The following is a 21,038-nucleotide window of genomic DNA, read 5'->3' as shown; positions in this document are numbered from 1 at the left end:
GACCTAAAATTGACAATTTGAATGACCAGGCGGCACACGTAGCCTGCAAAAGAGTCAAATGGAGTCCAGCGTCAGTGAGATTATATGTTATGTGGTATATAATGTTGGATGTCAACTCCCCAAAACCATAAAACTTACTTTAATGGCCCCACGTGACGTTTTATAGCCAGTGAGCCGATCTGTCTGTGCTATGGATGATTTTACGATCTAATTCATAGACAAAACCCTATTCATTTGGCACCCAAATGTCATATAGCCGGAACTGGGGCTTATAAAGTTTACTGTTTTATAACTTTTAAAAGGAAAGACGGCATCAGTGTAAGCAGTCGGTAAATGTGCAAATCTCTAGTTGCGCTTTAGCTGCCCTGAGGAGTTTCCCAATCGAGCTAGGATGGGGTAAGTACCTTCCATTTGTAGCAAATTAATTGTAGCAAAAGAAGCCAGCCGGGCTCAGGGTGAGGAATGGGAAGGGGTGCCTGGGTGGGTCAGAGGCAGAGGGTTTGGGGGCCACAATGTGGCACAGCAGCCTCTTCAGCAAGTGGAGGCCTAGGATGTGACCTCAGGAAAGAGGCAGCATCAGTGTGGGCCCTAAGGGCTGTTAACAAAGCCCTGTGCTTTGCTCCTTTCTCTCTCTTCCTCTTTTTTGTACCCAGCAAGTTAACTTGGTTTCCTCAGAGATGGGCAGGTCGGACTCAGGCTTGAGAACCACCTACCGCGTCTCCACCTTCTGCCCTGAACTCTGATGGGTCACAGTTAGGAAGGTCGCGGGTCAGGGTGTCGGTCTGAGGTCTCCTTCACAGGCAGGCTGCTCAGGTAGCCTCAGACTCCCTGCCTTCCAGCACTGGACAGACAGACGGAAGAACAGAAAGAGCCGCTTGCTATTTGGCACAAACCAGACCAAGAGAACTTACAATAGAAAGTTTATTTTTTTGTTTCCAGTCAGTATTTTTTCCTTAAAAACAAATACAAAAAAAAAAAAAAAAAGCTGATCACAGTTTGCTTAAACAGCCAGACTCGGACAATATTTGTAACTTTGTTCACAAAAACATACATCACTGAAGCTGCGCTTATAAGAGCCACTTCCAGAGTTCGTGCAAAGGGTCCTACAAAGGCACGCAGGGACACACCGCTTGGAGTCACAGTTTTCGTCACAGAGTCACTAGTCACTACACGTCAAACAAGTTAAGTTGTGTCTCATCAAGTCACCTCTACAACAGCATTAATTACACAAGGAATATAGGTAGTTTGAATAAAAATATCTTTAACAGCTTGGAGCTATTGAGACAGGAACACTTCCACTCACATGCACAGTTAAACAACTGGAGTGCAACACAACATTGGCACTAAACGAGGTTGAAGGGGGACTTTTTTGTGGGTTTTTTTCCCTCTTTTTTTTTTTGTTACAGTTACTTCAAGTAACACAGCTTGCTTCATATAAATAAGTTAAAACATCTATTTTTTTTTTCAAGACAAAGCCATTCAGGACAAAGAGATGAACAGAAAGCAGATCTACTTATACAGGCGCTATAATGGCAATAAACAGGCTCATGATTAAAAGATGAATTAGGGCAACAAGAACAGGGCTTCTTCACAGAAGGAACACAAGGGAGTTTCAGAAAGTCACCTTGGTACTGACACTACGCGGGATCCGCTAATACTGCTCAGTACTTTAAACGCTCAAATACTCAGGGGCGGAAGGCCCCTCCCGCCGCCGCCATGCTCATGCTTTTCAGCTTATTATCTTTTTTCCACTTCATTCTCCGGTTTTGGAACCAGATTTTAATTTGTCTCTCGGAGAGGCAAAGAGCATGTGCTATTTCAATCCTTCTCCGGCGGGTCAGGTAGCGGTTGAAGTGGAACTCCTTCTCCAGCTCCAGGGTCTGGTAGCGCGTGTAGGCCGTCCGGGCCCTTTTGCCTTCCGGGCCGCCTATGTTGTCTGCAACAGAAAAGTCAGCGATTTAGCCACCAACTCCGCAGCCCCGGGTTACCCAAGTCAGCTGGACGAGCCGGGGTTCCTGAGCAAGGAACAGGGGAGAAAAAGCTCAACAAGTCCTCTCTCCTCACCCGCCCACCCCTCCCGAATTTCCTTCCCTCTTCCTTTCTAGAGAGAAAACAATACAATTTGGACTCTGGGAACAATCGGCCCGTCTGAGGCTGGAGCCGCGTCCCGAAGGATCGCCCGGCTTGCCTTCACCCCTCTCCTGCCCTCTGGCCCTGCCCCTGGCACCCCGAGGCGGGGAACAGCCCTCCCAGGCAGCCCACCTCTCAGAAACCCACGGAAGCCAGGCCCTTTCCTGAGCGTCCAAGTGGCCTCCAGGTCACCCTCCCTTAAAGTTCCAGCCCCGCGAGCCGCCTTCTGTTCCAGCCTGCACGCTTGGGGCGCCTGCTTTCTTTTTCTTCCCTTTCCTGCTGTCCCTTCTGCTCCCAAACTTCAGAATCCCGCCGGCTCTCGCCTCGATTATTCCCCCCCAAGCCCCTTTTCGGGGACTCTAATTAGTAACGCTGTTTCCCCAGCGTAGCCCTCCTCATAAATTATCCGTCCTGACAAGCCCGATTCACGGCCCCTACTGCCATCCTCTACCTCTCTGCGCCCTGCTCGGCTGGCTTGACCCGGGAGCGCGTTCCGAGGCGCTGGGGTTCGATATGGCATTTTTCCTCCCCCCCCCCCCCCCCCGTTGCACCGTCTAAACTTGCTTGGCCAGCGGCCCTTCTCCACCACCCCCGTCCCCATTTGCGAGCGCTGGGCGCTGCAGAGAAGAGAAGGTGAAAGGAGGGAAGCAGGGGAAGGAGAACGGCGGGGAGAGACTCCACAGGGCTGGGAGAGGCGAGACCAGGAGAGACATGGGGAGAGAGGGCGGTAAAGGAGAGAGGGGGGACCGAAAGCCGCGCCCCCGCGGCCGCGTGGATTTAGAAAAAGGCTGGCTTTACCATGACTTATGTGCAGCTTGCGCATCCAGGGGTAGATCTGGGGTTGGGCGGGCGGCGCCGGGCTCGGCTCGCTCTGCGCGCTCGCCTGCTCGCTGCTGGCGGGGGCGTCCTCCTCGGCTCCGGACGCCGTGCCAACCCCCTCTCTGCTGCTGATGTGGGTGCTGCCGGCGTTGGCCGAGGCGCCGCTGGAGTTGCCCAGGGAGTTTTTCCCGCCGTGGTGGCTGTCGCTGCCGGGCGAGGGGGCCACGGCGGAGCAGGGCAGCGGGTCGGGCGGAGGCGAGTGCGTGGACGTGGCCGGCTGGCTGTACCTGGGCTCGGCAGGCGCCGCGCTGGCGCCGGCCGCGTAGCTGCGGGCGCGCTCCCCGGAGCCAAAGTGGCCGGAGCCCGAGCGGCCGACGCTGAGATCCATGCCATTGTAGCCGTAGCCGTACCTGCCGGAGTGCATGCTCGCCGAGTCCCTGAATTGCTCGCTCACGGAACTATGATCTCCATAATTATGCAACTGGTAGTCCGGGCCATTTGGATAGCGACCGCAAAATGAGTTTACAAAATAAGAGCTCATTTGTTTTTTGATATGTGTGCTTGATTTGTGGCTCGCGGTCGTTTGTGCGTCTATAGCACCCTTGCACAATTTATGATGAATTATGGAAATGACTGGGACATGTACTTGGTTCCCTCCTACGTAGGCACCCAAATATGGGGTACGACTTCGAATCACGTGCTTTTGTTGTCCAGTCGTAAATCCTGCCTGATGACCTCTAGAGGTAAACTCGTGCACTAATGGGGGAGTTGGGTGGAGGCAAGAGGGGTGGCGCGCGCGCCCCAGGCGCGTGCCCGCCACCCGCCGCCGCCGTTCAGTCGGACTCGAGCGCCACCCGCTGGAGGCAGGGCGCATCGCTCCGCTTCCGACCGAGGGCTGCAAGGGCCGGGGTCGAATTGAGGTTACAGCCCATTATGGCAAAATTATTGCATTTCCCTCGCAGTTCCATTAGGATGTACCAATTGTGAGGCCGTCAGCTGCCGATCGCGCGCCCGGCGAGGATGCAGAGGATTGGGGGGAGACGGTGACTTGGATTTTATTTACAACAACTTTATTTCCCCGCTGTGCAGCCCCTCTTATTTTTGTGTTGAGGTTGGGGTCGGTTTTGCCCGTCGTGCCGGCAGCTCTGAAATTTGAAAATACAGATATCACCTTCGGGGAAGGGGGGAGGCCATTTAGCCAATTGGAGAAATAAATCCTGCCCGCAGCAGCAGCTACAATTACGGCTCTGTTTTTTTTGTGAGTGCATGAGGGACAGTGTCCCTGCCGCTCTTAAATGACAGGCGTCTATTAAAGATAGCTTTTGTGTAGTGTTTCTCCGAGGCGAGGTCAAATTCCATACACTTTTATAACCGGAGTCGATTTTTCTTTCGTGCAAATATGGTTTTCGTGTCATTAGTTCGCTATTTGATTTGCTTTAAGTATCCAGCCTGGAGAATCTTCACCACCAGGTCCCTTTCCTCGAGCCAGCCGGGCCCCAATTCGGAGGGTTCTCGGTGAACCCAGCGAGTGGGCCCAGGCTCCCCGCAGCCACAGAAGCTGTTTGGGGGCTGGGAATCCGTGGGCCGAGTTATTAGGGTCTTGCTTAGATCTCCAGGAGTAAAATGAGGGTGCTAATGGAAGCATTTCGTGTTAGTGCCTAGGATCTTCGTAGTTATTTTCCTGGGTCCTGAAAGACGAAAGTGAATCACGAATGTAGCCGAAAGGCATGGAGGGTACTTCCCGCTGGAGGCTGAGAGTCGCAGGCACCCCTGGCACATTTGGAAACCAGGACTCTTGCCGTTCCCATGGCCCTGGGCCCCCTCCTTAGGTCCTGAAAGCTACTCTCTGGTGGCTGCGCAGGCACTGTCGGAGGCGGGGATCCGGGATCCGGAGCTGGAGACTTCGGGAGCCCAGTCTCTCCCGGGGCTGTAAAGTTCCACCCGCGCTCAGGTTGGGTCGGCTCAGCTGAGGCTGCTTCTCTTCCACGGACGGTCGCGCGCGGGGCCGAGAGACAAGGCTGTCTCAGGGCCCCCTTTGTTCCTCACGCTTCTTCCTGTCTAGGGGCGGCCTGGGATGCCACCAAAGTGCTGGGGCCCCAGCCTTTATGCCCCCTCTTTCCAGTGGCCGGAGTCGATTTGGTGGTGCCCTCCGGGACTTGGTGGCGAGGGACCGAGGCGAAAACGCCCAGGCACCAAAAGGGGCTCGGCCCAGGTTCTTTCCTCTCCAGCAACCCCGCGTCCCAAGCTCAGGGGCGCGCAAAGGCGCTAGCACAAGAGCCGGGGACGAATTCGGGGCGCGCCCTGGGATCCGAAGCCGGCTAGGGCAGCCTTGGAGAGCGGGACTGTGTGTGCAGTGCGCCCCGCTCCACCGCTGAGATTGGCTGTGTGTGGGATTTTGTGTGTGTGAGAGAAATAAATGCTCAGGCGTTTGCAAAGCTCCCGGCTCCCCTGAAGCTGCAGAAGCCCCCCGGATGGGGGCAGGCGGGGGAGAAAAGTTGGGGAGCAGGCGAAGGCAAGGGGGCAAAGCCGAGGGAGGTTGCGGTGCTGGCCTGGTCCCTGCCCAGGCGTCTACTCGCCCGCCTTTGCCTCAGCGTCCTCCCCGCTGGGCTGTGTGGAATTGATGAGTTTATTTTCCTTTTTCCACTTCATGCGGCGGTTCTGGAACCAGATCTTGATCTGGCGCTCGGTGAGGCAGAGCGCGTTGGCGATCTCAATGCGGCGGCGCCGCGTCAGGTAGCGGTTGAAGTGGAACTCCTTCTCCAGCTCCAGCGTCTGGTAGCGCGTGTAGGTCTGGCGGCCTCGGCGCCCGTGACTTCCATACACGGCACCTGCGGGCAGAAATGGCCGGGCGCCAGTGAGCCAGGAGGATCCCGGCCGCCGAACCAGTCAGACCCGCGCCCCGCGCCCCTGGCCTCTAAGCTGGAAACCACCCCTCTCCACTCCAGCCTCTTTCGCTGTGTCTAAGGCTGAAAGCGGGAAGGATGGGAGAAGATTATTTCATACCAAGCGAGATGTTTTCCACCTAAGACAACCTGAAGTGAGAACTTATTGTTTTTGAAAAATCTGCTCTGCAAGAAAACCATTACAGGCAAAAGGAATAGAATGAGCATTCTTAATTCAGGGTACCTGGGTCGTGTTTTTGTGGGAGTGCAGAGCTTGTGTCTGGAAGTGATGGGTGTGGAGCCCTGTGAGTAGGGTAGACACTCGGAACTCACACACGAATCTCTGTGAAGGTGTTACTGTGGCCAGACATGTCAGGACTCAACATGTTTTTTTGGAAAATGAAAACTGGTCAGCCCTCTCAAATCTTTGCAAACGCCCCCAAATTGTATGGCCCTTCTGCGAAATGCAGAGCTCCCTTGGAACAAAACAAAACAAAACAAAACAAGGCTTTTAAAGCAAAACACTAGAAGCTTAAAAATCTGCACTGGGTTCTGTCCTAGGATTCTCTGTTGAGTTTTTGGAAACCAGAGGCAAAGGGATGGAGCTATGGGCCATCTGGGGTTTCTGGAAATGTAGGACTGTGATGGGCTATCTGTTCTGGTGCCAAAGGAACCCAAGGTTGGGGGGCTCCCCCCAGGCTGGGTGTGTGAGACTCAGGCAGGGCCTCAAAAGGAGGCAGAAGTTGGCTAAGAGTGAGCAGTTGAGTGGAAGGGGGAGGAGGGAAGGGAGGAGAAAGAGGAAAAAAAAATCCTGAGGCTGGGGATGTGGCCCTCCAAGGCTTTGGGGAGACACTAGAAGAGGCCAAGTGAGAGCCTCTAACTACATGGGGTTTTGAAGGGCAGAAAGGAGAGGGATTGGGGGGTGAAGGGGAATGATCAGTGATGGGTGCAGAAGGCCATCTTCTACTTGGGGATCTGTGCAGGGTGTTTCCAGGGGGAAGTGTGGGCAGGCACTCCCTCCCCTCCAGCCTCACTCTCTGTTCAGGTTGCCCCTGTCACAGGGTCTCACGTAGGGTGGCAGTGACCCCTCTCGATCCCCTAGGGTGTCACCTTACATGGACACCAGTGCCGTGCCTTCACTCTGCCACAGCTTGATTGCCTCAGTGGGAATGGCTTAGTTTTCTTTTTTCTTTCTTTTTCTTTAATCTCTTTAAAAAGCCAAAGAAACTTTGTTCATTCTTTCCTCCTTTCTCTCCATTTCCTCTTTCTAATTTCCGTCTCCTCCTTCCTTCCTTCTTTCCCTGCCCCCTTCCCCCTCTCCCTCCACTCTCTTGGGGGGGCTGCAGGGAAATGCCTTACCCGCGCAGGAGTTCATCCGCTGCATCCAGGGGTAAACAGGGCTCGTGTACTTCCGGTCGGTGCCTTCGTCATGGAGGGCTTTGCCCGGCACGCTGCTGCTGTCGGGTTTGTACTGCTGCTCGGGAGAAAAGTGCAGGTAGTCCCCGGGGCCCCTCTGCTTGCCACTGCCTGAGGGCGAGGCGCCACTGAGGTCCTTATCAGAATAGAAACACGAGGCCCCGTACTCGTAGGACGCCCGGTTGCAGGCCAGGACCGAGTTGGACTGTTGGTAGAAACAAGGTGAGGTGTACGTCTTGTCCGGGAGGCTCGACGCCCCGTACGAGGCCGGGAAGGGCCTCAGCGCGTCATAGCCAGCCGGGTAGAGGGGCAGCTGGCCCAAGAAGGAGTCCTGGCCGCTGGGCAGGCTCCCGGGGAAAGTGGGATTCACAAAATAGGAACTCATTTGCGCGCCCCTCTGCAGGACTGTGATTTGTTGTGTATTAGTACATCTGGCTATAACTATTAGTAGTCATCGAACTGGTTTGTTTCTGGATGGCCGAACGCCAAAAGCGACAGCAGCAAATCGCACCAGCTGACGCGGCGGCGGCCAATGGGAGCGAGCGCTGGAGCCCGCTCCCCGGGGACCGCGGCGACCGAGGCAGCAAAGTTACAAACAGCCCCCAGCCCGCCCGCCCGCCGCCCGCCCGGCAGATTAATGGGCGCGCACAGCCAGCCGGCCCGGCTCTCTTTCCGAACGCCAGCGGCGGGCACGGCCCGGGCAGGGGCGTGCGAATCAGGCCGGGGTAGGGGCACTAGAGTCCGGGCCGCCGCAAAGGCCCCGCCAGGCCCGCTCCCTCCTCCTCCCCTTCTTGCCTTTTCGGATTTTGCTGGTTTTTCTTTCCAAACAGGAAACCTGACAGCCCCGCGCCGGGAGGGGCGGTGACCACGACGGCTTAGCTCCTGGCCGGCTTGCCCGCCCCGCAGGGCCCTGAGCGTGCCCCTCCCTCTGCACGCCCCCGCCCGTGGGTGCGGGTTCCGGGACTGAAGAAGGGGGCCTGAGAAACCAGGCCTTCACGCCCAGCTCCTCACTCCTGCGTCTTAGGAATCCGTGCATCCCTTCCCTCTTTCCTTCCCACTCCCACCAAGGGCCTGGGCCTCGCTACCGCCGGGAGCCGAAGGCTCACCTCGAGCTGACCAGGACGCGGCTAAACGTCTTCCCCTGGCAACCCCATCCGCCCACATACAACACGTCTCGGTTGAGCCCAGACGGGCTCCCCTCCAATGGCCAGCGACCGCCTGGCCTCAAAGCACCCCACAAGCTGTGCGTCCCCGTACCACCTTTGAACCCAGGAATCCAGAGGCCAGAAACCACTGGTTTCAACAAGAAAGGGACCTACAGGGGAGTGGCCTGGAGACTGAGCTTCGAAGCAAAACGGGGGAACCTGCTCCCCTCACCCAGCCCTTGGGACTCGTCCTCTCAACACCCGAAGTGCTCAGAGCTGAGACAGATCCAGATGTGGAATATCTGTCCTCTTTCTGGAGGCACGGCATCCCAAGGTCCCTGCCGAGCCAGGCATAGAGGGCAGCTGGGATGTCCCAAAGGCTGTGGGATAATTGATGTGCTTGGTTTCTGGGGTGCCCGACAGCCCGCACTTTCCTGGGGTGTACCCTCTCCCCTGCCTTTCCTGGGACTGCTGGGGGCCTGCCGGTTGCAGTTGCCCCAGTGCGGGGAACAGTTGCCTCACGGGCTCCAGGAATCGTCTGCATTGCTTTTGCCGTTGTCACAGGCCTGGCCTTTCCCAGACAGGAGGTGAAAAGCGTGTCCCTGGCTGCCCTTGCTTGATAGGTGTGCCTTGGAGATAGTTGACTTTTACAGCACATGGATCAATCTCATTTTGTAAAACGTGATATCTTTCCAATGGCATTTTTACAACTGTATTTGTTGGGCTTGTAAAACCCTTGAATTAGCTTTAAAATCCTCAATTCTGTGGAGGCTGAAGAAAGACTATTTATACAATTTGGTTGAATTTCCGGAGGATGTTTCTAAGATCTGTAAAACTCTGATGAATGCAGGCTGATGGGGTTCAGGACTTGGGGGTGGCAATGCCCTCCTGGAATCTGACAACGACTTCCTTAATCTCCTCCTTGCTTTTTGATTTTTTTTTGCCCCTGCCCTCACTTCCCTCAAAGGGAGAAAACTGGGAAAGGACTGGGCTAAGGGTGGCCTCCACAGAACTAGCAAGCACCCTAGAAAGTAGCTGTTGCCCATACGATGGGGTCTACACCCAGAAGCCTTCTCCCTGTGCCCCAATCAATCCACGCTGGGAAAGTTTCTCCTTTGCATATGTAAAAAGGGCCTGGCAGGAGAAGAGAGAATGTAGCATTTTCCTGGAATTTCTTCAGGGAATGGACCCCATAGGTGAAAATGAAAACTCAAGTAAACAATTTTAAAGGGAACTATTTTTTTAAGGCTATGTCCAAAGAAAATCATGTTTGAGTTATTGTTTCCTAAACAAGACCATCAGATGACAGTGACGTCAAGCAAATTATTATTATATAAGACAAAAATAACTGTTGGGAGATGTTGAGAAATGTTTACATCTATAATTTCTGCTTCATACCTCCAGGTCTCACACAGCATTGGGAGTGATGGCAGTTGACTACGTAGACTACTATTGTTATTATTTGTTATGGTTTGACTTAGATTCTTGATCTAATAATTACCCCCCAGACAATGACAGAATTTGATTTCTCAGCTAAGAGCCAAAAACCATTGTGTTTCTAGCTTCTATAGGCAGTGAGACAGAAAAAAATAAATTGAAATCTCCAGGTGTTAGCCAAGGCTGGTACATATCAGGTTGGCAACGGCCCAATTTATTTCTCCAACCAGCTTTAGGTGTATATATATATATATATATATATAGAGAGAGAGAGAGAGAGAGAGAGAGAGAGAGAGAGAGACACACACACTCAGGCAAGAATAGGAGCCCCAGACGCTGGAGGGAGCCTCTCCTGGGATAGTGAGAATGGCTATCAGGACACTCTTTTCTAGGTCAAAGCCACAGAGAAGGTCTACTTACCTTCCAGCTGCTCTTCAAGGGGGACTGGATGGTGAGCAGGGCCCCACAGTCCGCCCTTTCTCTGGGCTGCCCACTCGACCTCCGCCAGCTTGGAGGGCGGCCCGCCGGTGTGTGGGGGGGACCTTGAGGGCCACCCGGGGCCGCCTGGATCTGTAGCCCAGGCCAGAGCCCATAGCATACAGGTGCGGCCTCTGCCTGTCACAGGCCCTCGCCTGACGCCAAAGCCCGCCTTCCTTGCCATAGCCAATCCTCCTCAGGGCCAGCCAGGCCTGCAGGCCTCTGGGCCAGGAATGGTCTCTCCGATTTGAAAATCCCAAAGCGGGCGCCTTCCCCGAACCAGCGTGCGCCCCGGGGACGCCTTGGGACGCGCAGTTTGGATAGAAGCAGCCATAACGTGCCAGGCCGCCTGTGCAACCAGTCTCCATGGCGCTGGGGGTAGGGGGAGGACCCGAGTCTAGTCGGGCTTCCAGCTCCTATCAGGGGTGGCCAAGGCGGGGGAGGTTCCCGACAGGCCCTGGGAGGCCGCCCCTCAGGTCCTCCCTTGCCCCCCTCTGCTCGGCCTGCTTGGGAATCTCTGAGGGGCCCGCGCAGCAGTCGCGCCAGGCTGCACGACGCGGGGCTGCGGCTGGCGTCGGTCCCAGCGACGGCCACAGCGTGGCAGCAGCGAGCGCCCAGCGCGGTCGCAATAAATAATCTGCCCGCGGCAGCCGCAGTCAGGCAGCCCGAGGCCCTGCGACGCAAACGCTCAGCTTTATCCGCGCTGAGTGCACCCACAGCGCCGGTGGACGTCCCAAACATCTACAGCCCCTTCTTAATTTTCGAATGCACACCAAGGTATTATCTTAAGGTGGAAAAACAACAACAACGACCAGAACCACAGAACAAACAAAAAGAACTCGAGCCCAGAACCTCAGGATCGTTTCTGGTCGCAGTCCCAGGAAGCTCCCGGGGCAAATCTGGCCAACGCGCAACCAGGCCAAGCAACGGTCTGTGCCACCCCTCCACATAAAGTCAATGCCCACGGTACCCTCCGTGCCTCCCGGGCGGCTTCACAGTCCCCTCCCGGCTCGCGGAAAGTGGGGCCCGCGGTCGGCGGCCCGCTGCGCCGATGTGGGGGTGGTGGGGTCCCCCTATCGCCCAGACGCGGTTTGCGTCCTTCTTTCAACCTTAGCTGCGGGCCCCTGCCACTCTCAATAACACCACTACATTCTCTGCACCGAAACTTCCCGCCAAGCAACACCCAGCCAATTAACCCCATCCTCTCCTCCAACACAGAGTTCCACCCACGCACCTAGTCCCTCTCCCCGCGCTTCAGACACATCTGTCATCGGAAAACCGCGTGAAAGGAAGCAGGCAATCAGCAGAAGAACCTGGCCGAATTAGTAAGTTTTTGTTTGTTTGTTTTTTCCCCCTCATTCTACCTTTCTCTCCAGAAACCGATTCCCTCAGAATAGAAGGTGCTGTGTTGACACTAATAAAAAGCAGGTCGATTAATTCACTTTGCCCTCACCTCTTCCCACCTCCCCAGGTCGGGAACTGTCTTCAATTGTTGGGAAATTCAACCGAGCCAACTGGGTCATGAATGAAAGAAAAAAAAAAAATCCAAACCCGGGAGACTGGCAAGGAACGCGGAGGGCAGGGCCACTTCTTTTTGGGCTCGGCAAGGTCGCTGGGGAAGAGGGGAGAGACCTCACTGCTCCTGCCCCATGCCAGGGCGCTGTGCCACTGAAAGGAGGCTGGCATTCACTGCCATGGTGAGCAAGAGAGAGGAGAGAGGGAGAGTGTGTGTGTGTGTGTGTGTGTGTGCGCGCGCGCGCGCACGTGTGAAGGGGGGCAAGTGTGAACGGTGAGTGTGGGCGAGGGTGAGTATGCCCCTCTTCAAAGCCGCCCTAGTGCCCTCTCCCACCGCCGCCGGCGCCTGCTGCCATCTCACCACCTTTGCTCCTGTCTCCCCACATGTCTCACCTTCAGATGGCGGCTCCCAGAAGCTCCTGCCCCTCTGACAGCTGTCGCTTGGGCAGCCGGGGAGACGAATTGTCCTCCTTCCTGGTGCCAGAGGACGCAGGAAATTAGCCAGGTTGCGAGTTGCGAAGCGGCCGCCGCGGCGCCGGGAACTGGACGCGCCCCACCTCCAGCGGGAACGGCCGGGCCGGGCCGGGCCGGGGCCTCGTCTCGCTCGCCATCGCCGGACAAAGCGCAGCCAAGCCCGGCTGGAAGGCAGAGCTCCGAAGCAGGCAGGACGGAGCGGAGCAAAAGAATGCGGCTCTATTCTCGCAAGGGAAATTATAAAAAAGTTCATGTTCACGGTTCCCATCCACATGACCGACAGCGGCCAATGGAAGGGCCGAACAACTCATAAAGTTGTATTGCAAAGTTGTAAATTTTCATAAACAACAACGGATTTATGACCCTTTCCCCATCACTAAGAGGAGGCAGCTCTTACACCGGCGCCATCTTACCACCGAGGCTGCCCCGACTTGGGGACGCAGGTTTTACAAACCCAGTTGGGCCGGGTTTTATTAAAAGAGCAATAAGAATTGGGCCCAACCTAGGCAGGAGGCTGGAGTCGAGGTCTTCGCCCGCCGAGCTCAGGCTATTCTGCGCTGTCCCCATCGCCCTTCGCCCCTTACGCAGACCCTCATCCTTCCCCGCACCCGGACGCCCCCGCCAAGGCTCCGCAGCCAGCGGGTCTGCGGTCCCTGCCCCTTCCTCTACCCCTCAGTTGCAGTGCTGTGCCCAGGCGCCCTTGCTTTGCCTGAATGCAGGGTGGGAGGGGGGCTGCATCAAAGGGCCTGAATCCCACCTCCTAGCATGGGGCTGGGTTCATGGAAAATTCAGGATCATTGGCAGGGTAATACCCCTTCCCAAGCCCACCCCACAGCAGTAGGGGAAAGGGTGGATTTTGGATTTGCTCACGGAATTTATGGGTTTTTAGAGAGATTCATAGAATACAATGTATCTACCGAAGATTCCGTTTTCTAGAGATCCGGGAGATGTTTGTGCACACACACAAAACCAAGACAAAAATCTCCAGAGAAATGCACATGTACAATTATAGGCACACAGAAACACACACACTCAATTATGGACACAGAAATACATAAAATTATGGATTCCTGTAGTAATACACACATACATAAAAATGCACATACAAAAGAGGTACACACGCACCTATACAAATCCACACAAAAAGGGACCTGCCACACATAAACACCAAACCATGGACACTCAACACCTGGACGTTATTCATCCTTCCATTTTTGCTTCCCCAAGACCCCTTTGGGCATGCAGACATACCCAGGGCTTGCTCTCCAGCCATGGTCACCTCTCTTTCCCAGGCCCCCCTAGATAAAGCAGTCCATGTTTCTTTGTCACCAAGCATCTTTATTTTTCTGTTACATAAAACACGGTTAGCTGGGCAAGACAGGAAGCATGCCTTCCCATTCCTGGAACCCCAAGCTAAAGCCTAAAGGGACAAGGGGGGACGCAGGACAACACAAGAGATGAAGGGCATTGAGAAGGGCATTAGCCCTCCCCACCAGCTATAAAGTTAGCTCAAGACAACACACCATGCTACAAAGTCACCCCATTAACACATCCTTCCCAAGTCAAGACATTGCCTTACAAATGACCTCCAAGACTATATAAATGACCAAAAAAAAAAAAAAATCTTGTTCAAATATACAATATTTGCTATTGTAGGAAAAGTCAGGGTGTACATATTCAACATGGCTGGACAGTAGGACATGGGGCCAGGGGAGGTGCAGGAGGCTGGGAGCATCTCTGCAGTCCTACTAAGCAAAGCTAACCCAGAGGTCTGCAGCTAGCTTGGGAGTGCTCCCCTCCAGAAGTGGGAGTAAAGGGCCTGAACTTGGGGTGCCCAGACCAGAGATGGAGGGATTCTAGGTTGCAGCACTTAGAATGCTTTGGAATAAATATATTATTTTTCAATTTAAATAGAAGCCAATACCCTGGTCCCCGGACCCCAGCGTCTTCTCAGTGCAGCCTCAGGGACCCCAAAGGCTGCTGGGCAGAAGCAAGAGGGGCCTGGCCCGGGGAAGGGGCCGGCACTAGGTAGCAGGCGAGCCAGTGAGCACAAAATAGGTAGTTTGGGGCGAGTAGGTAGTACTGAGAAAATCAGGTCCTTGTCGGTATGGGGGAGGTGCTGGGTGTCTGCCAGTGTTGGGACGCGTCTGGGCTTCCTGGGAGTGGAGGCCTACTGGGGACTGGGCCCATAGGTAGTTTGGGGTTGCCTCTGGCCGAGGCCTGTGCTAGGTAGTATTTTAGCCGTGCCAGTGCAGAACTGGGCGGCCGGGGTAGGGAGAGTGTCTGCTGGGAGTCCTTGGGGCAGAGGGATCCCCAAGGGGACCCAGTCTAGGCGGCTGCTTAGTCCAGAAAAGATGGGAGCTGGGATAGGTAATGGGGTAGATGGGTGCAGGTTGGGGATTGTTGTTTTTGTTTTTGTTTTTTCACGTTTTCTTTTTATTTTTTCCACTTTTGTAAATAAATTCAGTGAGTCTCTAAAGACGCTTTCCCGACTGTCTGGTGCAGCCAGGGCCCCTACTCGGCCCCTCATTCCTCTTCCTCGTCGTCTTCCTCTTCGTCGTCTTCGTCCTCATCGTCGGCCTTGTCCGTGGCGGCGGCGGTGATGGTGGCGGCGGCGGCGGCGGCGGCGGCGGCGGCGGCGGGCACTGCGCCCTCGGGGGCTGCGGCGGCCGGACCCTCATCTTTATGCTCTTTCTTCCACTTCATGCGGCGGTTCTGGAACCAGATTTTGATCTGGCGCTCGGTGAGGCAGAGCGCATGGGCGATCTCGATGCGGCGGCGCCGCGTCAGGTAGCGGTTGAAGTGGAACTCCTTCTCCAGCTCCAGCGTCTGGTAGCGCGTGTAGGTCTGGCGGCCCCGCTTCCTGTCGGGCCCTGGAAGCAGACATGTGGACACACGGACACACGGACAGTTTAGCCAACACAGACACAAGACAGTGCATTAGCCAGACCGCTATCCCAGAGCCTGCACCTTTCTCCCAGCGCTAGCCCGGGCGCGCGTCCCCCTCCGCCCGTGCCCCGGAACGGAGCTGGGGGAGGAGCGGGAGTGTTAGCGGAAGACCCCAACTGCGGTGCCAGACGTGCAGGCAGCTCTGTGAGGAGGCAAGGCGCAGAATCCCAACTTTACAACCGCCCTTTCCAGCCGGCTAGGCTTCCACAATGTCCTGCTTCCCCCTGACAAAGGGAAATTGTAAATATAGAGTGTGGGCAAGTGGGAGACGCTGCGCTTTTGCCATTCAAAGGAGAGCTGGACCGCTTCCCCCCGCCTCTTGCTAAGCAAGTGGGTGACCATCGGGCGGTCCGCGCTCCAGGGGCGCCTTTCCTCCCTAGAAGACCGCGCCCCCCATCCCCGGAACTTCCTAGGGCACTCCGACCCCCTGTCTCCGCTCTGGTTCTCCACCCCGCCTTTAAATGGCCCCTGGCACTGGGGCGTTAGAGGGGCCCAGATGAAGGGTTTGGCTCTTCCTGCTTTTGAGAAAGAAAAGCCAGGCTGAAAGGAAAAAGAGGAGGGAGGGAGAGAAGAAAGGGAGAGAGAAAGAGAGAAAGAGAGAAAGAGAGAATAGCGAGCAAAATGTTAAAATTCCAAGGCAAATGGAGTTAAATAAATTTACGAGGATCGAACCCATTAATTGGGTCATAAAAAGTTTTATGAGCCTCATTTACATACAATGCTACGGGCTCTCCACGCTATGGCGCCTCGACTCTAATTAAAACCAGAAAGGCAGCGCCGCCAGGAGTCACGGGGCCGCCGGCTCCCAGTCGCCTCTCTCGGCTCTCCGCGCTCCCCAGCCCCGCGCTCCCTTCTGCCTGTCCGTCCGCCCACCCACCCGGCCCGCCTAGCTGCTGCGCCTACCTGAAGACCGCATCCAGGGGTAGATGCGGAAATTGGCCTCGGCCGGGCCGTGCAGCGCGCCTTCGTCCGCCTTGTCGCAAGCGCCTTTGGCGAGGTCACTGCAGAGCCCGGGGATGTTTTGGTCGTAGGAGGCGCAGGGCAGGTTGCCGTAGGCGTCGGCGCCCAGGCCGTAGCCGGACGCGAAGGGGCTCTGATAGAGGGGGCTGTTGACATTGTACAAGCCCGGTACGGTCGAAGCGAAGGCGCCGGCGCCGGCCCCGTAGCCGCTTCTCTGCGAGTTGGGCGCAAAGGAGCAAGAAGTCGGCTCGGCATTTTGGAACAGAGAAGCCCCCGCCGTATATTTGCTAAAAAGCGCGTTCACATAATACGAAGAACTCATAATTTTGACCTGTGATTTGTTGTCCGGCAGCTTTCAGTGTCGGTTTTACGAGGTAGCGTGATATATGATAACATTACACCCCCAGATTTACACCAAACCCCATTTTCTTTTGGACCGAGCTCGCCGCAGCACGTGACCGCCCACATGACCGCCTCCGCCAATCTCAGCAGCCCTCACAGGTGGTCTCGCTCCGCGGGGCCAGCGGCAGCCTAGAATGGAAGGGGAAGAGGCTCAAATATGTGGTCAACGAATCTGCCCGCGCCTGGCCCGCCTGGCGCGTCCCGCGGGAAAGGGACCCCGAGGTTCCGTGCGAGCGCTCAGTCCACCACAACCTGGACGCCTAGTCTGCAGAGGCCGCGCGGGGTCGGCCCAGCACAGCCTCCTTTTTGCCTATCACTGAACTCTGGACCAAGCCTTCGGGCCCTCCCTACCCCCGTCCTGTCCACTGACCCAGCCTAGGGAGGGTCTCTGCGCAGTGCGCACCCGTCCGCCCTACAGCAGCCCATGGGCAAGTCCCAGCTCTGGGCAGATGGGTTCTTTGCCCGCGTCCCCCGACCCGCCCCCCACGCCCAGGTCCACTGGGCGATAGGCCGGCTTAGACTCTGATCCAGATGGGGCCGGCGCAGTGTCGCTTCCAGCTGCAGTGAGAACGCCACCGCAAGCTGGAACCATGTGGTTCGAATAAAGTCAACGTCTCCCAGCTTCCTTTCCTTAATCGGCAGCACACTGTTTATCCGCCTTAAAGGAAGCAGTGAAATATTTATCTATTGATGAGCCTCATTTGCCAACAGATTTATTAACATGGGGTTCCCCTCCCTCCTTCTGGACACCGCTGCCCTGGCAGGGTACGTGCATTCGCTCCGGGGCACCTGGCTGGTCTCTGGCAGCTTAAGAAACAGCTGGTTACTCTTTTGTCCTCCCTGCAACCTCTGGTTCCCCCTGGTTCAAGGGGAACCAAGTCTCTTTCCCCAAGGTTGGAGGAACCTTGGGCCCCACACCTTTCCAGGTACTCCTAGCGCTGGGACTGTTCTGGAAGACGTCACAGGGGCCACCCATGGGCCTCTGCCAGCTCCTCAAGGGCTTGAGTGCCTGGGAACAAGCAATACATACTGTAGAGCCAGTTTGGAAAGAAGAGAGGGGGTCCAGGTGCCTGGGGACTTCAGCCCACTCTGGATTTCCATTTCTTTTGGAGACCACCAAAACAAATAAGAGGACCCCTCTTGAATGGCCACCCAGACTCTGGTGTCTTCACATTTGCAAGACTGGCTCACAGAGAGCGGAGCACACAATAGTCTCCCTCCCTCCCGTCAGGTCCCCAACGCATGGAGCTTACCTTTCCAAGCCTCCAACCCCTGCTCAGGGTTGGACCAGCCGAAGTCCCTGCTGCCCACCGCTCGGTGGAGTGTGGTGGGGCAAACCCTTCCCCTAAACGCCTCATAAACTGCTCAGGCCTCGCTGGAAGCCCAGCCGGCAGGTCAGTATGCCTTTTACTGCTCAGCTCGATTGCACACCATAAACCCGACTTCACAATGGAATTGCCCCGGAAATTCTCCTCTAAATTATAGAGTTTGGTTCCTTGTGTACAAAGCACTTCCCATCACTTTCAGAGAGTCCAGGCCACCCCCCCTTCACTGCACCCTCTCAGGGGGTCCCAGGAGCACAAAAGGCAACCAGAGGGTCCAGACCCGGATGCAACGGAGTCCCAGCTCCTGCCCTAATGGACTGCCCAGGGGAGTGGGTGGGGAGGCAGGGGCTGTCCGGGCAGGTGGGCGCCTGCTGGTTTCCCCTGGGGGTACAAGGGCTGTGGGGGGGGCAATATCCGGGGATGCCCTTTTTGAAGCATCAGGATGATAGCGTGTCTGGATTGGAGAACAGAGGATGTAACATGGGAAGGGAAGAAACATCAAATATTCCAAATAGCATCGCTTTCTGGCAGGAAATAAAAACATAAGAAAGTTAAAGGAAGACGAAGCAAGCAAGAAAGCTAGGAGATCAAAGAGGCGGAATTAGACAGCTTTAGACCAATAAATTGTTCCTCGGGTGACACAGAGCAAGATGCAAAGAGAAAGACCGGGCCCGCCGCCGCCGCCGCCGTCTGTCTAGACTCGGGCGGCTGGAGCGGCAGACAGCGATGGCGTTTAGAGTAAAACCTGCCCTGAAGTGAGATGACCCAGACCGAGTGGGGAGAGATTTCAGGGAGCGCAGGAAGGAACGCAAGAGGGCTGAGAGCCCACGCCACAGGCTCATCCCTGCCCAGCGCAGGTCCGGCGCAGGTCCAAACGGTCCTGGCAGGACGCGCTGCCCCTCGGCTGGGGCCAAAGAGAATCCAGATACCGCCGGCAAGGCCTTGGCCTTTCTGGGCCCAAGTCAGCCAACTGGGCCGAGTCCCGCGGGTGCAGAATTTTTTCTTTCGTTTCCGGGCTCCTCTCTCTCCTCCTGCCTTCTGGGGCAGGGTTTTAAAACGGAAAGGCCAAAGTCAGGCTTTCAGTAAGGGCCCCTTATAATCGTGTGTTCTCCAGCCATTGGTTTCCTACTTATTTCGCTGAAAAGACACAAATGCACTGGGTTATATGTGATAATATTCACAGAAATACTCGTTGACGCTCGGCCTGGAGCAGGCACGTGTAGGTGGGTTTCTCATCAGCCGAGCTGTCTTTACAAAAAAGCATTTTCCCCCCCTCACCGCTCTCATGGAGCTGGGTTCCTCCCTACCAGACAGAATGTATTTCCCTTGCTTCTTGTTCCCAAACAGTCCTCAATATTTAAATCCAGCTAAGAATGTTAAGGCCAGCCCTGGGGTTGCGAAGGGAGCCTGTCTCAGGTCTGGTGACAGGCGATTTGCGTGTCTGAACGTTTCCACCCGCGCCCCTCGCGCGAGCTGCGCATCGGTTCTTCATCCACTGAGCAATCCCCGGTCGCGGCGCGGGGACAAATCCATCCCCGACGAGTGCAAACGAGCTGGGGCTGACGCGGGGGGTTTTGTTTGCGCGGCTAACAGGGAAGCGCTTCCCAGGCAGCCGGGCGGGAGAGCCGCCTCCCAGCCACCAGCCGGCCAAGGGCAAGAAAGGGCCTGCGTGGCTGTCCGAGAGGCCTCTGAGATCTCGACCGGCCGGCACCTACCTGGGGCCTCCATACTCGGTGGAGAGAAGCGGTGGCCACCGATCTGCTCCTTCGCCATTTATTTGTAGTTACATAAATCGAGCTTTGTATCTGCAGCTTGGCTACATGGCCACGGGCGGCTCTCGGGGAAGCTACAAAACCCTTCTTACAATCTGATGCTGTGAAATACTGCGTATTATAGGAGGAAAGATAATGAGGGCGTGTGTCTTCAATACCAACGTGTGTATATAAATGGAGAAAAAGAGAGGAGAGGGACGGCCGGGAGGGAGGAAGGGAGGAAGAGAGAGAAGGAGAGAGAAACGCTCAGGAGATCTGTCAGCCAAAATCCAGTCGCCAGTTTTACAGCGTGTACCGCGCGGAGATGCAGGTTGTAAACATTTTGTGGGCTTGGCAGAGACTATTACAACCCAAATAAATACACCGCGTGGCGTGTTCACAGGGCTCCGGGGTGCTTCGAAGTGTTTGTTCTCTGTTTGCTTTGCGTGTTCCCTCTGAAAGCATTCTGCACCAGGGGCTGATCCTCGCACCCGCAACTCGTGGCCGCCTCCTGGAAGGTTCCGGGGCGTGTTCCCCGCCCAGGGTCCGGGATAGGCTGGGCCTAGATTGGGGTCCCCTCCCTCCTCCTCGCCTCCTGAGCAGGGGAAACCGGAGTAGCCTAAGCAGCTCCACTGCCAAAAATAAAAAAAAAAAATAAAAAAAAAATAAAAAATAATCCGGTGGCGAGAGAAACCAAGGGCAGCTTTCACGACGTGAGCTCCCATTCTGGAGCTAGGATATGTTGTTATAATTATTTTAAATATTGCATTTATTTTAGAACAATCAAAACAGTTCCCGGTGTGCCTGCTCCCAGGGATTCCCCATCCCGCGCAACTTAACCGCTAAACCCACACTGGAAAGTCACCAGAATGCCTCCCCCGCTCCCCATATTCAGCCGCCAAATTTTATTGTCACTTATGCAGCCCGGGTCCTGGGGTCCTGGCTCTCCTGCGGGTGCTAGCTCACAGGGCTTTGTACCGGGGCGCAGCGTTAGGGAGCCTCCCCGGCCGCCGCCGGGCCCTTGGCCAAGGTATGCGCCCTGTGCACACCCTCTGGGGGGGTCACCGAGTCCCGGGGCTGTAGGCCTTAGTCCTTGCGTCTGTCCGCTGGTCAACCGGGCTTTCCGAGCGTTGCGCTGCCCCGAGGCTTGTCCTGGGCTGGGGACGATGACCCTAGAACCACCCCCGCGCCTGGAGCGATAGCCCCGCAGCCGCGGGACGGCTGCAGCCACGCAGCGACAGGCCTCCGGAATCCGGGAAAGAAACAGGGGAGGGAACGGTGCAGGTCCGGCGAGCCCCACCGCTTGCTTGTTTCCCAGCGAGGTTTCCGGCCCGGCGTGAGCAGCACAGAAAATAT

The 21,038-nt window shown here is 56.0% G+C and overlaps 3 protein-coding genes and 1 long non-coding RNA gene across 4 annotated transcripts; 1 reads left to right on the top strand and 3 right to left on the bottom strand.

Annotated features, from left to right (window-relative positions):
• Positions 1–1,425: 1,425 nt before the first annotated feature.
• Positions 1,426–5,513, bottom strand: HOXA5 (homeobox A5). Its single transcript, XM_058724760.1, has 2 exons — positions 2,929–5,513; positions 1,426–1,936 (listed from the first exon to the last, which is right to left on the bottom strand). The coding sequence occupies exons 1-2, from the start codon at positions 3,821–3,823 to the stop codon at positions 1,686–1,688; spliced, it is 1,146 nt and encodes a 381-aa protein (XP_058580743.1). The 5' UTR covers positions 3,824–5,513; the 3' UTR covers positions 1,426–1,685.
• A 4-nt stretch (positions 5,514–5,517) lies between these two features.
• HOXA6 (homeobox A6) lies at positions 5,518–9,328 on the bottom strand. Its single transcript, XM_058724768.1, has 2 exons — positions 7,191–9,328; positions 5,518–5,777 (listed from the first exon to the last, which is right to left on the bottom strand). Exons 1-2 carry the CDS (start codon positions 7,630–7,632, stop codon positions 5,518–5,520), a joined length of 702 nt encoding a protein of 233 aa, XP_058580751.1. The 5' UTR covers positions 7,633–9,328.
• A 1,421-nt stretch (positions 9,329–10,749) lies between these two features.
• Positions 10,750–12,654, top strand: LOC131509234 (uncharacterized). The gene is made up of 2 exons (XR_009260380.1): positions 10,750–12,003; positions 12,221–12,654. It is a non-coding gene; the product is annotated as an uncharacterized LOC131509234 (long non-coding RNA).
• A 958-nt stretch (positions 12,655–13,612) lies between these two features.
• HOXA7 (homeobox A7) lies at positions 13,613–16,719 on the bottom strand. Its single transcript, XM_058724767.1, has 2 exons — positions 16,148–16,719; positions 13,613–15,168 (listed from the first exon to the last, which is right to left on the bottom strand). The coding sequence occupies exons 1-2, from the start codon at positions 16,524–16,526 to the stop codon at positions 14,822–14,824; spliced, it is 726 nt and encodes a 241-aa protein (XP_058580750.1). The 5' UTR covers positions 16,527–16,719; the 3' UTR covers positions 13,613–14,821.
• Between the last annotated feature and the right edge of the window lie 4,319 nt (positions 16,720–21,038).

This window comes from Neofelis nebulosa, chromosome 4 (assembly GCF_028018385.1).
Source record: "Neofelis nebulosa isolate mNeoNeb1 chromosome 4, mNeoNeb1.pri, whole genome shotgun sequence".
NCBI classification, from domain to species: domain Eukaryota; kingdom Metazoa; phylum Chordata; class Mammalia; order Carnivora; family Felidae; genus Neofelis; species Neofelis nebulosa.
The sequence above is the reverse complement of the archived record's forward strand: the minus strand, read 5'-3'. Positions and strand labels throughout refer to the sequence as shown.

What these genes read in the sequence shown, in the direction of transcription:
- HOXA7 (XM_058724767.1), bottom strand. Translation starts at nt 16,526, where the DNA reads ATGAGTTCTTCGTATTATGTGAACGCGCTTTTTAGCAAATATACGGCG. An exon ending in CCCCTGGATGCGGTCTTCAG is followed by an intron (nt 15,169 to 16,147) that starts GTAGGCGCAGCA and finishes GTCTGCTTCCAG; the next exon opens with GGCCCGACAGGAAGCGGGGC.
- HOXA5 (XM_058724760.1), bottom strand. Translation starts at nt 3,823, where the DNA reads ATGCGCCCTGCCTCCAGCGGGTGGCGCTCGAGTCCGACTGAACGGCGG. An exon ending in CAAGCTGCACATAAGTCATG is followed by an intron (nt 1,937 to 2,928) that starts GTAAAGCCAGCC and finishes TTTCTGTTGCAG; the next exon opens with ACAACATAGGCGGCCCGGAA.
- HOXA6 (XM_058724768.1), bottom strand. Translation starts at nt 7,632, where the DNA reads ATGAGTTCCTATTTTGTGAATCCCACTTTCCCCGGGAGCCTGCCCAGC. An exon ending in GCGGATGAACTCCTGCGCGG is followed by an intron (nt 5,778 to 7,190) that starts GTAAGGCATTTC and finishes TTCTGCCCGCAG; the next exon opens with GTGCCGTGTATGGAAGTCAC.